The sequence below is a fragment of the Paroedura picta genome, chromosome 1 (genome assembly GCF_049243985.1).
Source record: "Paroedura picta isolate Pp20150507F chromosome 1, Ppicta_v3.0, whole genome shotgun sequence".
Taxonomy (NCBI): Eukaryota; Metazoa; Chordata; class Lepidosauria; order Squamata; family Gekkonidae; genus Paroedura; species Paroedura picta.
Genome location: NC_135369.1, coordinates 3,569,495 through 3,587,127, shown reverse-complemented (window position 1 = coordinate 3,587,127; position 17,633 = coordinate 3,569,495). Strand labels below are relative to the sequence as shown.

General features: G+C 50.9%; 1 protein-coding gene across 5 annotated transcripts in view; it reads right to left on the bottom strand.

Annotated features, from left to right (window-relative positions):
- ARNT (aryl hydrocarbon receptor nuclear translocator) overlaps positions 1–15,224 on the bottom strand; it is a 48,426-nt gene extending 33,202 nt beyond the window's left edge. For 2 of the 5 annotated variants that reach the window (XM_077320016.1, XM_077320025.1), the window contains exons 1-3: positions 15,068–15,224; positions 1,496–1,607; positions 1,237–1,281 (exon numbers count right to left, since the gene is read on the bottom strand). In XM_077320016.1, coding sequence (XP_077176131.1) covers positions 1,237–1,281; positions 1,496–1,607; positions 15,068–15,098 — 188 coding nt within the window. In that variant the 5' untranslated portion in view covers positions 15,099–15,224. Of the gene's footprint in view, positions 1–1,236; positions 1,282–1,495; positions 1,608–5,209; positions 5,293–12,625; positions 12,715–15,067 lie in introns of all 5 variants that reach the window. The other 3 variants (XM_077320035.1, XM_077320045.1, XM_077320056.1) reach the window with 2 other exon arrangements.
- Positions 15,225–17,633: the final 2,409 nt, after the last annotated feature.

Below are 17,633 nucleotides of genomic sequence, written 5' to 3'. Positions count from 1 at the left end.
TATGAGCAAATCTATGTTTTTACCCGCATTATGTTTTGTAACTGATTGAGCGCTTGCTAATTCTGACTTTGCTGGTCTGTGACTGTAATAAAGATCTGCCTGTCTGTCTAGCGTGCAAAAGTCGAAATAAGACAGAGACGCACACCCCAAGCAAAGCCTGCTTAGCTCAAAATGCCTTGTGATAAATCCCTTAGAAAGAACATTCTCGCTAGAATGTATTTCACAAAAGTAGAATTGTTTGGCCACGGCGCCTGGGTTTATTCCCAGCACCCTGGTTTTCCTGCTGCCCTTCCTTTCTACTGTCCTTTTCCCTCATGCCAGGGGGAAAAGGTGCCATTAGCAGCGTACCTGCTCAGGGTCCACGCCAAAGTTTGCCCCATCGCACCTTTCATTTTATCCTTGCAACAAATCTATACAGTAGAGTAAGGCTGAGAAGGGGCAGTAGGCTAGAGATTACGTCTGGCCTCGACCAGGGCCAGGGCCTGTTTGGTCCTGGCCCCCACCTGGTGGAATGAGCTCCCGGCCGAGCTGTGTGCCCTGCGGGAACCTTCTGCATTACACAGGGCCTGCAAAATGGAGCTCTTTCACCAGGACTATTGTTGAGGCCAGGGGGGTGAGGAGGATCGATTTCCCCACTGCCCCCCCCCCCCAGTGCCAGTGCTAGATAACACCCTGGGCTCTTAAGTCCTTTCACTGGAGATGGCAGGAATTGAACCAGGGGCTTTGTGCATGCAAAGCAGAGATTCTCCCACTGAGCCAGGGCCCCTCCTTTGCAGACAGAGGCGGTCCTCTGTCGCTAACAGGAGTTACTGTTTGCAACCAGGGTTTCATGAAACCCTGGGGTTTCTTGATAATCCTGGAAGGGTTTCATGAATGGGTGGGATTTATTTCCTTGTTTATATATATGACCTTATGTGGTCATGTCAACCCCCTCCCCGCTCCTAAAATAGTCAATGATGGGCTTGGAGGGGGTGGGAAGGGGAGGGGCCCTGGATGGGCGTGTCCACAGCTGGATGGGCGTGTCCACAGAATGTATCAGGGGGTTTCTCAATGGTAAAAAAAGTTGAGAAAGGCTGGGTTGTACCTTGAATAGAACTTGGATGGCCTCAAAGGTGCCCCTGGACTTAAGTCATTTTCCTGCTGCTTCAGACCAACATGGCGGCCCACCTGAATCTAGCTCCAGGACCAGCATTGCCAAGTACCACCCCCCTGCTGGGCAATGACGCCCCTTCTTACCTGAGAAATTTACTGTTCCCTTCGCCATCGTCCTCAAAATCAAGCCTGGAAAAAGAAAAAAGGAGGTGAGGGACAAGGAGAAGGAAGGAAACAGCAACAGTTATCCTACAAACGCTGTTCTGGCTTCAGCCTTACAACTACACGGGGCCAATCGGAAGGAAATCCAGAGGCCTGCCCGAGGGTTGGAGCCCAGAGGCAGGACTTCCTGCCATGGCCCAGTACCTCCCAGAGATTCCCATGTTCTCAACAGATCGCTTACTCTGGCCTCCTCTTGTTTGTTCTCGGGATGACGCTCCCTCCACTCTGCGAGCCTGATCCGGACGTCCCAGAAGCCACCCCTGCGCCCAAGGAAGGAACATCCGCCGACATTTCTGGGCAGAGAGAGAAAAAGAGGGAGGCAACAGTGAGGCGTCTTCCCGGCACGACATCTGCTTCGAATCGCTCCTCTGACCCTTCCGCCGTCGGGCGGGCCGGAGACTCAGCACACCCCGCGCTGGCTAAATAAAGCCACGCCGGCAGCTGGGAAGCACCAGTCTCCCTGGCACATTGCTGCCAAGAGAGCACGGGACAGAGGAGGCCGGGAAGCAGATTGGTTCGGCATGCTCTGGAGTGCACGAAAAAAGCACGCGCGGCTTTTGAGGGGACTGGAGGGAGCCCCAACGGCTCACTTCTTCCACGCAGACTCTGTCCACAGCTCTGCCCCTGACAGCTACGGGGTGTGGGAAGGAGCCACATGGGCCTACGAAGCTGCCTTTGTGAGAACTATTAACCCATCAAAGAACTTTGGTTGGCTGGGTTTAAAGTCAGTTTTTATAGCACCTTCATTATTATGCGCAGAAAGGAAACTAGGGTAATAGCCAAGGCAGATTATTGTCTTTAAAGAATGCATAACCAACATGCCGGGGAAGTGAAATCACAGATCACAGAATCATAGAGTTGGAAGGGGCCACACAGGCCATCTAGTCCAACCCCCTGCTCAATGCAGGATCAGCCCTAAGCATCCTAAAGCATCCAAGAAAAGTGTGTATCCAACCTTTGCTTGAAGACTGCCAGTGAAATGAACAGGAGTCCAGCAGAACCTTAAAGACTGACACAATTGCAATGCCAATCGCCTCGCTTCAAAAAGGGGCGTGCTGTGGAGATGCCTCCGTGGATGGAACGTCTCCGCTCACCGCTTGCAGCGTTCCACAACTGAAGATATATCTGCCCCCTTATTCTCCCAATTTTGAAGATATGTCTGCCCCATTTTAGACAGCCAGCTTGGTGTAGTGGTTAGGCGCACCGACTTCTAATCTGGGGAGCCGGGTTTGACTCCCCATTCCTCGTCCACGTGCAGTCAGCTGAGTGACCCTGGGCTTGCTGCAGCCCTGATAAAGCTATTCTGACCAAGCAGGAATCTCAGGGTTCTCTCAGCTTCATCTACCTCACAGGGTGCCTGTTGTGGGGAAAGGAAAGGGAAAGAGATGGGAAGCTGCTTTGAGGCTCCTTCTGGTGGAGAAAAGCGGCATCTAAGGACCAACGCTTCTTCTGATTCCCCATCCTCCCCCACATGCAGCCAGCTGGGTGAACTTGGGCTCGCCACAGTCCTGATAAAGCTGTTCCGACCGAGCAGTGATATCAGAACTCCATAAGACACACAAGCTGATATAAGATATGCTGTCCAGACATCAACAGCCAGCAGACTGATCCTCTCCCCATGCCCTCCCACACCAGCTGCAGATTTCCAAATCAAGGGGCAGAGATGCTCCTGCTGGATTTCTGCCAGCCATATAGTTTTGAGCAGGAGGGGGGTCCTGCCCAGAAAAAAAGGCGACACCTCAAAAGGAACCAGACACAAGACTGTGAACACCAAAACCAACAGGGAGCAGGAATCCAGATGCTGATCAGCTGCAACACCTCCACCCAGACCCTTTCCCAGGCATTCCATGTGAAAATCCAAGAGTTGTGTCTGTCTGGGGTTCCACCTAGTGGAACGGGGGGGGGGGTTTCCTGGATCCCTGGGCCAATCTGGCCTGAAGGAAAACTCCATCCGCCCCCCATCCCTTCCCATCCTCCCTTGCATGATCTGCCTCAATTCACAGAATCGGTATGGCTGAGACGGCCATCTAGCCTCTGGTTTAAGGTAAAGGTAAAGGGATCCCCTGTACAAGCACCGAGTCACGTCTGACCCTTGGAGTGACGCCCTCTAGCGTTTTCATGGCAGACTCAATACGGGGTGGTTTGCCAGGGCCTTCCCCAGTCATTACCGTTTACCCCCCAGCAAGCAAGCTGGGTGCTCATTTTACCGAACTCAGAAGGATGGGAGGCTGAGTCAACCTTGAGCCGGCTGCTGGGATTGAACTCCCAACCTCACGGACATCACTTCAGCATTTCTGCTGCTTGCCACTCTGCGCCACAAGAGGTGCCTAGCCTCTGCTGAGAAACCACCAAAGGAGAGCCCAAAACCTCCCAAGGAAGCCTGTTTTCCTAGGATGCTCTTACCGTCAGGAAGCTCCTTCAAATGTCTCGACAAAAGCTCTTTGGATTTCATTTCAATCCACTGAGTCTCTGCATGGTTTGCTGTCCATAATTCCAACTATCCCCTAGCAGGCACCAGGAATTCTGCCCAATCTCTGGTTTGGGTTCAAAAAGATCACTTCATCTGATCACTTCTAGCTCAGAGATGCAGAAGGTTAAAGCACAGATACCCTGTGAGGGAGGTGAGGCTGAAAGAGCCATGATGTGACTGAAGAAGAAGAGTTGGTTCTTAGATGCCGCTTTTCTCTACCCGAAGGAGGCTCAAAGCGGCTTCCATTCGCCTTCCCTTCCTCTCCCCACAACAGACACCCTGTGAGGGAGGGGAGGCTGAGAGAGCCCTGATATCACTGAAGAAGAAGAAGAGTTGGTTCTTATATGCCGCTTTTCTCTACCCGAAGGAGTCTCAAAGTGGCTTCCATTCGCCTTCCCTTCCTCTCCCCACAACAGACACCCTGTGAGGGAGGGGAGGCTGAGAGAGCCCTGATATCACTGAAGAAGAAGAGTTGGTTCTTATATGCCGCTTTTCTCTACCCGAAGGAGTCTCAAAGTGGCTTCCATTCGCCTTCCCTTCCTCTCCCCACAACAGACACCCTGTGAGGTGGGTGAGGCTGAGAGAGCCCTGATATTACTGAAGAAGAAGAGTTGGATCTTATATGCCACTTTTCTCTACCCGAAGGAGGCTCAAAGCGGCTTCCATTCGCCTTCCCTTCCTCTCCCCACAACAGACACCCTGTGAGGGAGGGGAGGCTGAGAGAGCCCTGATATCACTGAAGAAGAAGAAGAGTTGGTTCTTATATGCCGCTTTTCTCTACCCGAAGGAGTCTCAAAGCGGCTTCCATTCGCCTTCCCTTCCTCTCCCCACAACAGACACCCTGTGAGGGAGGGGAGGCTGAGAGAGCCCTGATATCACTGAAGAAGAAGAGTTGGTTCTTATATGCCGCTTTTCTCTACCCGAAGGAGTCTCAAAGTGGCTTCCAGTCGCCTTCCCTTTCCTCTCCCCACAACAGACACCCTGTGAGGGAGGAGAGGCTGAAAGAGCCCTGATGTTACTGAAGAAGAAGAAGAAGAGTTGGTTCTTATAGCCTGTCTGTATGAGCTGGTACTCTGGTTTTGCCAAACCAGAAAAAAAATGCACAGAGTGAACGCACAGGTGAGTTCCTGTGAGGATAGGTTAGGCCGTGGGGGCGCCTCTGCTATCAGAAGTTCTGGGAAATCTGACGTAATTGCCAAGATAGGGCCAATGTTTCGTCAACCTCAGCAACGCCTGGGCTGATGCGCCTCCAAGTTAAGGTGGAACGTCAGCCTGAAAAAAATCCCAAATTGGAAAAACAGAACTACATTTGCTCTAAACCCTCTGTTAAATCGCACTGCGCAGATGGAAGAACACTGGCGTAATGAAAACACAACACAGGAAAAGATGGGTTTTATACGAAGACGCTCGTGGAAAAATACCCACCAAGATCATTTCAAACCCTGCCGCAGGCCTTTCAGGAGTACATCCCAGCTGAAACAGGCATGGCTCTAATTAATACCACAAGCCTGTAAAAAGACAGAGGAACAAGTCGTAAACCGTCCTGAGAGCGCTCGGAAGAAGGGGGGGGGTCTCCCCCGCCCCCTTCCCTTCTCTCTCTCTTTTTTTCAAAGTTAATAAGATCATCTCTGTGTACAGATCCTGTCTGGAACAGGGGGAAGCTGAACAGAACGCCAGTGACGCAACACAACCCACAGTTCCGCTTCTTCTCGCCTTTGCAGAGTTGAAAAATCAATTTCTAACCACAGCCAGCAGTGCAAAAACACAATTGCATCAACAAATGGTTTCAGCAGCATAATGAAGAACCATCAAAAAATGAGAGAAAAGGTGGGCGTGGGTGCGCATGTGCTCGACTCCATTGGGTCACTTAACAGTCGAAGCCTGGAAATCACCTGGAATTACAATTACATTCCAGGGTATAAGCTTTCACAGCTCTCTTCATCAGACATGAGTCTACGAAGGGAGCTTTAACTCTCAGCAGTTTGAGAACCTCAGAAGAGCCCTGCTGGGTCAGAACATTGGTCCATCTAGTCTAGCCTCCCGTCTCAGAACAGTGGCCAACCCCATCTCACACAGTAAACAGCCAACAACAGAGCAAGGAGGCCAAGGCTTTCCCTTGGGAAGGACATATAGAAGAGCCCTGCTGGATCAGGGCAGTGGTCCATCTAGACCAGCATCCTGTTTCACACAGGGGCCAACCAGTTCCTCTGGAGAGCCAACAACTAGGCAGAGAGGCCCAGGCCTTCATAAGAACCTCAGAAGAGCCCTGCTTGATCAGACCAGTGATCCATGTAGCCCAGCCTCCTCTCTCACCCAGTGGCCAACCAGTTCCTCTGGAGGGCAAGCAACAGGGCAAAGAAGCCGGGGCCTTCATAAGAACATCAGAAGAGCCCTGCTGGGCCAGATCAGTGGCCCACTCTGGGTAACACATTGGCCAAAACCCAGGGGCCATCAGGAGGTCCAAACGCCCTCGTGCTGCTGCCCCTACAAAATACCTAGACTACACAGTATCACTGCCCTCAGATATCAGAACACAAGAGTAGCCCTGTTGGTTCAGGCCAATGGCCCATCCAGTCCAACTGCTGTGTCACACAGTGCCCAAAACCCAGGTCACTTCAGGTGTTCTACCAGCAAGGCTCACTGCAAACCCTCAGCATGCTAAGGCCATAGCCTCCTCTTACCGATCTCTCCCCCAGCTCAACTATGTCCAGTTCCAACCTGAGGGTACAGGGAAACTTAACGGCAGCATAAGTGACTGACCCTGAGTTGTGCCACTTCTCAGAGAAGGGTAAGGACATGCATGTGGGGAGACATGCATGTGGGGCGGGTGTGTGTGTGTGTGTGAGTGGAGTTCTTCCCTGGCCCATATCCATGTATTTGCTATTTTTAAATCTAGCCTTTAATTCAACCTTTTAAAATATCTGGCCGTAGAACTCATGATGGTGTCAGGGAGGGGCAGGACGTCTCCTATTCAGGCACCGACCACACCCAGACTGCTTCAGGAAGCTGCCAGATCCTGAGTTCTCCAATCAAGCCTGGAGACCAACCCCCCCCTCCCAATCTTTCCTCCCTAGTTATTTTTTCTTCTAGCAGGGCTACTTTGGACCACAGAGAGCCAGCTTGGCATAATGGTTAAGAGTGGCGGCTTCTAATCTGGCACGCCAGGTTTGATTCCTTGCTCCTCCACATGAAGCCAAGCTGGGTGACCTTGGGCTAGTCACAGTCCTGATAGTGAGTGTTCTGACCAAGCAGTTCTGTCAGAGCTCTCTCCGCCCCACCTCCCTTCCCAGGGTGTTTGTTGTGAGGAGAGGAAGGGAAGACTCCTTTGGGCAGTGAAAAGCGGGGTACAAAACTCCTTTTCTTCTTCTCAAAGAAAACACTTATTTTGCACAGAGGAGTCAACCTGTCTGGGGGAGAGGCGGTTATGCAGATATGAGGGACCAGAGCCCTGCACGAGCATTGTATGGGACGGCCAGTATCTTGACTTGAACCCAGTAACTGAAGGGCAGGCTGCAGAGTGATTGTAGAATGGGATTAATGTACATTGTTCCACCTGGTAACGTCAAACTGTGGGTGTTCGGCACCAACAGGAGTCTGCAAATAGACTTCAAAGGGAGACATGGAGAGAGAACATTAAAGTCGTCCAGTGGAGATGTCAGAAGGATGCTGATCCAGGTGACACAACCAGCCAAGACACGGTAAGAGGCCATCTTCTAAGCTAAAGGGAGTTGGAAGAAAGCAATTTGTTGGGCGCTGGATGAATGTGCTTCTCCAGCAGTAATGCTGGATCCCGTATGACCCAGGGTTCTTAAGCGAGTCAGCAAGGAGCCGCTGAACTCCATGAAAGAACTCAGAGATCTCTGCCTTCCCAGCCAGCATCATCTCTTTCTTGTCAGGGTTTAAGATTGAGGCAGGTCGCTGTGTTGACCTGAAACAGCAGAATAAAGTCTGAGCCCGGGGGCACCTTTAAGTATTATTCAAGGTATAAGCTTTCGTGTGCAGGCACGAAAGCTTACCCCTAGAAAAAACTCTGCTGGTCCAAAAAGTGCCCCTGGACTCAGACTTTGTCCAGATCTTCTTTCAATTTGTTCACTCCTAGCCATTTGACCACAGCCGACAGGACCTGTCACCACATCACCAGGATACACGTATCGATGACAGCCAACTCCCTAAGTGCCTAGGACTTCTTCTAAGGGTTTTCTGCAGAGGTTCAACGGCACGAAGAGGTCAGACTGCACTCTCTGGAACACCAAAAGGACAGGTACAACCTAACTGACCTCCAACAGCAGCTCTTTCAGTCCGGTGAGCGAGGAATTACGCGAAGCAGGCCAGAGCACATCCTCAGAAACCTCCTCCTGCCTCCAAGAACCATAACAAGATGGCCCAGTCCTCTGTATCGAAGGCTGCTGGAGCAACAAAGTGGTACGGTCTACCTCTACATCCAGGCAGGCAGAAAGCATTCAAGCAGAGCACGGTGGAGTGGTAAAAGAGCGGTGGCCTCTAATCTGGAGAACTGGGTTTGATTGCCCACTCCGCCACATGCAGCCAGCTGAGTTATCCTGGGCTAGTCACAGTTCTCTTACACCAGTTCTCTCAGAGCTCCCTCGACCTCATCTACCTCACAGGGTGCCTGTTTTAGGGAGAGGAAGTGAAGGTGAAGGTAAGCCGCTCTGGGACACCTTCAGACGGTGAAAAGCAGGGTATAAAAACCAACTCTTCTTCTATTTGGTGATAATGCAGCAGTACGCCAGAGTCATCTATTGGCATCGGGTTATGGCGCCCTCTCACCACTTCCTCTATGATATGTTATTATGGGGGGGATGGATAGCCGGATTTATACCGCCATGTTCTTTTTCATGTGTTGTATTTTTATGTCCTGCTTTTTGATATTTTTAATAGGGTTTTATCGGGGGGGGGCGGGTATGGATGGGCTGTTTGTAACCTGCCCCGAGTCGGCTTTGGTGGAAAATAAAAATCTAAATCTAAATAATAATCATCAACTGTTGCTTTAGAGTTGTCTGTTCTACCGCCTGGCCTAACACCAGAAAGGAATGGGTCCAGAACAGATGAACGATCCATGAAGACTTGGAGTTGGTTAGCTACTGCTCTCCCAATCGTTCCATCTGAACCCCTTTATAAAAGTGGCAAGCCCAAGGTCACCCAGCTGGCTGCATGTGGGGGAGTGCAGAAGCGAACCTGGCATGCCAGATTAGGAGTCCACACTCCTAACCACTACACCAAACTGGCTCTTTGGACCAAACAGATCTCACATCCGGTCTATGCTTCAACAACTCAGCTGGCTCCCAATTGAATTCCGGATCAGGCTTAAGGTTTTGGTTCATACTTTCACGGTCATATGTGGTCTGGGCCCAGCGTACCTGAGACATTGTTCTTCTGCCTATACCTCCAAAAGAGTATTATGCTCCACCACGGCCAACTGGCTGGTGATCCCTGGCCCTAAAGAGGCACGTCGGACCTCAACAAGGGCCAGAGCTTTTTCTGTCCTGGCCCCCACCAGGTGGAACAAGCTCCCTGAAGAGATCAGGGCCCTGCCTGAACTCCCACAATTCCGCAGGGCCTGCAAAAGGGAGCTCCTCCACCAGGTGGAAGCCAGGACAGAAAAACTTATTCCTGCCCACTCTGAGGGAGTCCACTGGCACAGGATCCTACTGGTGGACCTTTGCTTAGATGGGTTTATACGGAGACTAGGAAAATTCTAGGACTGGTCCCTCAACAGCCATGTACGTCACTGCAGCTCTATGGAACATCCATATCCAGAAGGAGCATCCTGTAAGGAACAAGGAGCGGCTCTCCAGGATCACTTCTGAGCTTCCTGCAGGCATCTGTGACCGTGAAGAAAAGCACCATCGTTTCTTTTTCTTAAGGAAGCAAAAACGGCCAGGCTCACCTTTTTCAACAGACTGCATTTTATTTATTTATGTTTTTATTTGACACCAGGTCTCAAAGCAGATTACGCTGCGCAAGGCAAATACAAACCGACAGGGCGGGACATCCAATAAGCCTTGGACTGCAGAAATCAGAAACCAAGCAGAAGTCAGAAACGGAAGTGAAACAAGCCCAATAAGAAAAAGAGCTGGGCTTTTTTTTTTTTTTTTGCACTACCCAAAGGAGTCTCGTCCTTCCTCTCCCCACCACAGACATCCTGTGAGGCAGGTGAGGCAGAGAGCTCTGAGAGAACTGCGACAGGCCCAAGTTCATCCAGCTGGCTGCATGTGGAGGAGGAGTGGGGAATCAAACCCAGTTCTCCAAATCAGAGGCAGCCATTCTTAACCACTAAACCACGCTGGCTCACATAGCATAAGCATGATGATGATGTCCGACCCTTGGCGATTCGATAGGAAAGTTCTCTATGCATAAGCATAGCCTCTCATTGACCAAGCACATTGAGCAATGCAGGAGCACCCTTGCAGGAAAAATCTAATCCACAGTCCCTATCCCTTCACCAAAGCATCTCTCTGGAGCGCTGCATAAAAACCCGCGGGAACAGCAGAGATGAGAGCGATCAGGAATGAGGAACAGCAAAGAGGGTCACACAGGGAAGCAAAACACGGTGAGGCAGGGTTTCAGGTGCAAGGGCATTCTAAGAACTGGACTTAAAGACATGAGAATAGACCAGCACAGAACTCTCATCTAGTGGAGCATGCGGTTTATAACGACAGTTTTGTTAGGCATTCTAGGAAGCTTACAAGCAGAACATATACCAAAGCTTCTACCTGATCTTCAAGTAGCGGCTGGACAGATCCTTCTCCTGGATGCTTGAGGCTGATCCTGCACTGAGCAGGGGATGGGACTAGATGGCCTGCATGGCCCCTTCCCACTCTAGGATTCTAGGAGTCTAGTTCAGCCGTGGACGGGGCTGCCTCAGGAGGTGGAGAGCTCCCCCTCACTGGCCGTCTTCAAGCAGTGGCTGGACAGATCCTTCTCCTGGATGCTTGAGACCGATCCTGCACTGAGCAGGGGGTGGGACTAGATGGCCTGCATGGCCCCTTCCCACACTGGGATTCTAGGAGTCTAGTTCAGTAGTGGAAGGGGCTGCCTAAGGAGGTGGGGAGCTCCCCCTCACTGGCAGTCTTCAAGCAGCGGCTGGACAGATCCTTCTCCTGGACGCTGGAGGCTGATCCTGCACTGAGCAGGAGGTGGGACTAAATGTCCTGCATGGCCCCTTCCCACTCTAGGATTCTAATGAAACTTGGTCTTAAAGATGCCCCTGGACTCAAAATTTGTTCTTTCTGCTGCTCCAGACCAACACAGCTACCCCTATTCTCCGCTGTCTGTCTGCTGCATCAGGTACACTGTCTTTAGCAATGGAAGTCCTTCCACTGATAATAGAACGGCGGGGAGTGGAAGAGTCCTAGTGGAAGCATTCAGGATGTGCACTGACGAGGCAGTCTAAGACCACTTAAGGCTGCACAGTACAAAGCAGTTGCACCAAAGTACCTGGACAAATTATTGGGACTTGCGGTCTTTACCACTGTACGCAGCATACTTTTTATTTATTTATTATTTCAATATATTCCCCGCCGCTCCTGAGCAGGCCAGCTCACGGTGGGTCACAGGTAAAACCACTGGGTGTCCAATAAAACAATTTAAAAACACAGAGAATACAAAAATACAAGCAAACAACGGCAGTGGAGTACCCATCAGAATTCCCTCCCCCCAATTTAACTCCTGTCCATTTTGGCAAACCTAACTGTGCCACGGGAGGACAGCAAGATACAAAACACCATAATGCCCCGGTTGAGTGATGAGGTGTAATATTGCCTGAGATGACAGAGGCATTCAGAAAACATGAGGGGGGGGGATCCATAGATCTTTCGGTCCTAGCCTCGACCCAATGCCTGGTGGAAGAGCTCCGTCTTACAGGCCCTGTGGAACCTCACTAGTTCCAACAGGGCCCTCAGCGTGTCCCAGAGCTCATTCCACCAGGAAGGGGCCATGACTGAAAAGTCCTTGGCTATGGTCAAGGCTAGGAAAACTTCACGCAGGCTCACCAGTTTATTGGTTCCCGCAGAGCGCAAGTCTCCGGGGGAGGGGGTGCTAGGGAGATAGATGGTCCTTCAGGTATGTTGGGCTTCTGTTTCTTTATGGTGGATCCAGAGTTCTAGCATCCCTAAGTCATCCCTTTCAGCAGGGGTAGTCAACCTGTGGTCCTCCAGTTGTCCATGGACTACAATTCCCATGAGCCCCTGCCAGCAAATGCTGGCAGGGGCTCATGGGAATTGTAGTCCATGGACATCTAGAGGACCACAGGTTGACTACCCCTGCCTTACAGAATGTCCTGTTTTGTTGACTGTGTAATCCACCATGAATCCTTGAGAAGGCTGACTACATATATAACATATATATGTTATAACTGCCTCTCTTGAAGAATTCCAGAGTTGGAAGGGGACCTACAGGCCATCTAGTCCAACCCCCTGGTCCATTCAGGATCAGACGAAAGCATCCATGAGAACTATCTGTCCAGTCACTGCTTGAAAATGGGTTTTTTTTGTACCTTCCTTTATACTACCTGGAGGAATCTCAAGGCAGCTGACCATCTTCCACCCTTTGTCTCCCCACAACAGACATCCTGTGAAGGAGGTGGGGCTGAGAGAGCTCTGACAGGACTGCTGTGCAAGAACAGCTCTAACAGGATTGTGACTAGCCCAAGGTCACCCAGTTGGCTGCATATGGAGGAGCAGGGGATCAAACCTGGCTCTCCAGACGACAGGTCATCACTCTTTACTACTGCCTCTACACCAAGCTGGCTCTTGGTTGGTCTGAAAGGTGCCACTGGACTCAAACCTTGCCCTATTGCTTTAAACCAACATGGCAACTCACCTGAATCTGATTCCAGAAACATGGTTCCTTTGGCAACACACTAGCCAGCCGACCAGAGAGATTCCTGGGATTTTATTTAGAGGCTGCTACTGTCAAAGGGGGAGTCAGCAGCAGCAGTGAAAAAAAGTGGAAAACAAAACCAGAATGGTGAAAAAATTGCCCAGTGTGGACATTCAGTTTTGTTCCTGCATTATTTGATGAAATTATCCGCCAAGGTCAGACCAAACATAAACACTTCCACACAGATTCAAAGTCTGCATTAACAAATATTTGGTAGCCATGACCCTCTACGTTTAACATTAAACAGGGATTTCCTACAGAAATAAAAAACAATACCAGGGAAATTGTTCCAAATGCAGAATAAAACACCTTATTTTATACACACATAAATGTATTGATAGTATCTCCACAACCTAGCCTAATCTTCTCCACTAGGAGAAACAATGCATAGTTCCTTCCCCCCCCCCCAAACAGTCTCTGTTCTGCAAATTTTTCCCATGTCATAAGAAGTAATTAATAAGGTTTTTTTTTTTTTTTACAAACCCTACAATCACCCGGTAAAATAATCCAGTAAATTTATACTTCAGATGGAGTGGAGAGACTGAAGAGAGCCAGCTTGGCATCATGGTTAAAAGCAGTGGCTGCCGATCTGGAGAACCCGGTTCGATTCCTCACTTTTCCTCTGCATGCAGCCAGCTGGGTGAACTTGGGCCAGTCACAGTTCTCTTAGAGATGTTCTCCCAGAGTAGTTCTTTCAGACCTCTCTTAGCCCCACATACCTCACGTGCAGGCACATTTCATGAAAAGAAGTGAGCACGCACACCAAATCTTAGAAGAAGCGTTGGTTCTTATCATAGAATCATAGAATAATAGAATCATAGAGTTGGGAGGAGCCATACAGGCCATCTAGTCCAACCCCCTGCTCAACGCAGGATCAGCCCTAAGCATCCTAAAGCATCCAAGAAAAGTGTGTATCCAACCTTTGCTTGAAGAACCTTTGCTTAGATGCCGCTTTTCTCTACTCGAAGGAGTCTCAAAGCGCCTTCCCTTTCCTCTCCCCACCCCACCCCTGTGAGGGTGGGGAGGCTGAGAGAGCCCTGAGATTACTGCTCAGTTCGGATAGCTTTATCAGTGCTGTGACAAGTCCAAGTTCACCCAGCTGGCTGCAACCCAGCTAGCCAGATTAGAAATCTGCACTCCTAACTACTACACCAAGCTGGCTCAAAATTCAGTTTGTTCCAGAAACAGGATAAGAAGAAGAAGAGTTGGTTCTTATATGCCGCATTTCCCTACCCGAAGGAGTCTCAAAGCGGCTTCCATTCACCTTCCCTTTCCTCTCCCCACAACAGACTCCCTGTGAGGGAGGGGAGGCTGAGAGAGCCCTGATATCACTGAAGAAGAAGAAGAGTTGGTTCTTATATGCCGCTTTTCTCTACCCGAAGGAGTCTCAAAGCAGCTTCCAATCACCTTCCCATTCCTCTCCCCACAACAGACACCCTGTGGGGTGGGTGAGGCTGAGAGAGCCCTGAGATTACTGAGGAAGAAGAAGAAGAGTTGGTTGTTATATGCCGCTTTTCCCTACCCGAAGGAGTCTCAAAGCGGCTTCCATTCGCCTTCCCTTTCCTCTCCCCACAACAGACACCCTGTGGGGTGGGTGAGGCTGAGAGAGCCCTGAGATTCCTGCTCCGTCAGAACAGTTTTATCAGTGCCGTGGGGAGCCCAAGGTCACCCAGCTGGCTGCATGTGGAGGAGCGGGGAATCAAACATGGCATGCCAGATTAGAAGTCCGCACTCCTAACCACTACACCAAACTGGCTCTCTAATAACATAGTGACCCACCAGATACTTTGTGAGCCACCTGGGGAACGCTTCTGGAGGGATGGGATAAAAAAAATATCCATATATTTAAAGGCAATGCTCTTAGAACGGGTAATCCTGGCACTCTTTCCTCCCCCACTTACGCAAAAACTAATCCCACATACCGCTTTTCTCTACCCAAAGGAGTCTCAAAGCGGCTTCCAGTCGCCTTCCCTGCCTCACTTTACAACACACGCCCTGGGAGGTGGGCGAGGCTGAGAGAGCCCTAGGAGAACTGTGACGGCCCAAGGTCACGTGGAGGAGGAGTGGGGAATCAAACCCCCAGCTCAGGGATGGCTGCTCTTCATCAGGACCCCCCCCCTGGCTGAGATGCAGCGTCTGCCCCTAAATCTCCTCTAACCCCCCCCCCCAAATAAAACCCTTCATTCCCTAATGGAATAACAGACTGGCAGGACTGAATGGCCACCCCTCTCCTCTCTGCCCCCCAGCAGGTCAAGGGTCCCCCCCCAAAACTGAGCCCCAAATCTGCCCCCTCCCCACAGAAACAGCACATTTGGCAGACACTTCCCCCCCTTTTCCCCTCAGACTCGCCCCTCCCCCTCGCGGCCGTTTCCTGTCACTCACCCGGGTCGGGGGCGGCGGTGGCGGTTGCCATGGCTGCGGGCGCGCCCCCGCACCCCTCTCCGCCCGGGCCTCCGGGGCCCCTCGCGCACAGACCCCGATTCCAAGATGGCGGCGGCTCCGGCGGCGAGCGGAGCCAGGGAAGGGGCGGGGCGGCAGGCCACACCTCCCTCGCGGCTCCCCTATTGGGCCGGCCGGCTGGGAGGGGGCGTGGCTCCCCTTCCCGGATGCCTTTACCCGGGAGGGGGTGTGGCGACGGGGGAGGCGGGGCTTAGGGAGAAATAGGTGAAAGGCGACTAGGGGGCGGGGCGAGGGTGACGTCAGGGAGAGGTGGGCGGGGCGTCACCGAGGCGGCTTGGGTTTAAAACGGTTGGCCGACCTGTGGCGCGCCAGCTGTCCAGGGACTGCAATTCCCATGAGGCCCTTCCGGCTTGCTGCTGGGCGGGCTCATGGGAATTGTAGTCCACTGGTAACGGGAGGTTCAGCTTGGCCAAGGACTGGCCACGACCTCGGCTTCGCATTCTCGCGAGAGCGGAGACGGAAATCTCGAAGTTCCTATCTATGCTAAATACACATTTAACAATTTAGCAGACTGTTGTCTGCAGTCGTTCTGTTGGTCCACTGCTGTTCTGGAGGCAAGCAGAGAGGAAGTTCACTCAAACTAGCAGGAAGTCTCCCTTTGAGCAAATCAAGACACTGGAGGAGATCATTTGAGAACTTCATATTCTATGTTAAAAATATATCTCTATTGCCCCATGCAGTACTCTTTTTATATCCGGCTCAATCATGCACACTTCAGACCTTATTTATTTATTTTATTAGATTTTGATAGCCCTTTCTATACGACACAGGGCGGTTTATATGGAATGTTTTAGGAGACATAGAACATATTCAATAAAATAGTCACAACAGAACAGTAACAGTTCTAACAATAAATATGTTTAACAGCTTACTATAATTAATTCATGAAACATTTCAGTAGAACAGCCCCTAGAATCCTTCAGATTCTGGACAGAATCCATCAGATATGGAGGGTATGGCTTGAGGAATAGGCTGCCTAAGGAGGTGGGGAGCTCCCCCTCACTGGAAGTCTTCAAGCAAAGGTTGGATACACACTTTTCTTGGATGCTTTAGGATGCTTTGGGCTGATCCTGCGTTGAGCAGGGGGTTGGACTAGATGGCCTGAATGGCCCCTTCCCACTCTATGATTCTGTGATTCTATGATTCTATGAATAGGCTGCCTAAGGAGGTGGTGAGCTCCCCCTCACTGGAAGTCTTCAAGCAAAGGTTGGACGCACACTTTTCTTGGATGCTTTAGGATGCTTAGGGCTGATCCTGCGTTGAGCAGGGGGTTGGACTAGATGGCCTGAATGGCCCCTTCCCACTCTATGATTCTGTGATTCTATGATTCTATGAATAGGCTGCCTAAGGAGGTGGTGAGCTCCCCCTCACTGGCAGTCTTCAAGCAAAGGTTGGATACACACTTTTCTTGGATGCTTTAGGATGCTTAGGGCTGATCCTGCGTTGAGCAGGGGGTTGGACTAGATGGCCTGAATGGCCCCTTCCCACTCTATGATTCTGTGATTCTATGATTCTATGAATAGGCTGCCTAAGGAGGTGGTGAGCTCCCCCTCACTGGCAGTCTTCAAGCAAAGGTTGGACACACACTTTTCTTGGATGCTTTAGGATGCTTAGGGCTGATCCTGCGTACAGCAGGGGGTTGGACTAGATGGCCTGAATGGCCCCTTCCCACTCTATGATTCTATGATTCTAGGGGGACCGCCAGATTTTTTTAGGTCAGATGTTTTGAGGTCAGTAAAATGCCTGGTGAAGGAGCTCCCTTTACAAGCCCTGTGGAATTCTCTTCAGGGAGCTCATTCCACCAGGTGGGGGCCAGGCCCGAGAAGGCCCTGGCCCTGGTTGAGGGCCGACGTGCTTCTTTGGGGCCAGGGATTACTAGACGGTTGGTGGTGGCAGAGCACAGTGCTCTTTTGGGAGTATAGGCAGAGAGATGGTCTCTCAGGTACTCTGGACCCTGGACCCAGACCGTGTATGGCCTTGAAAGTAAGTACCAGAATCTTCAACCTAATCCAGAACTGGGAGCCAGTTGTGTTGTTGGAGTACCGGCTGGATGTGGGATCTCCAAGATTGTGAGAATCTTGGCTGCGGCGTTCTGAACCAATTGTAGTTTCCAAATTGAGGATAAGGGTATTTATTTATTTGTTCAACTTCTATAACGCCCTTCCGGTGAGGTCTTGGAACATCGAAACAAGAAAATACATGACAACGTTTGTAACCACTTGAAGCAAGGAAATATAACTACTGTATAACACGTAACATCACAATGAACGCTCTAATAGATGAGGGGGACATTTGGTCGTGTATCCCAACACATTGAACTGTAGCCCTGCCCCCCGTCCTTGGTGCGGGTGGTGAAAATGCACTCTGTATATACTTAGAGGCACCACCATGATTATCCTTCGCGGACGTTCTGGGGCTGAATCTGAACGTGCCTGCGAGCCCCTTTGTGCGGAACTGCAGAAGCCAGGAGCCGGGTGGAAAAAACTGT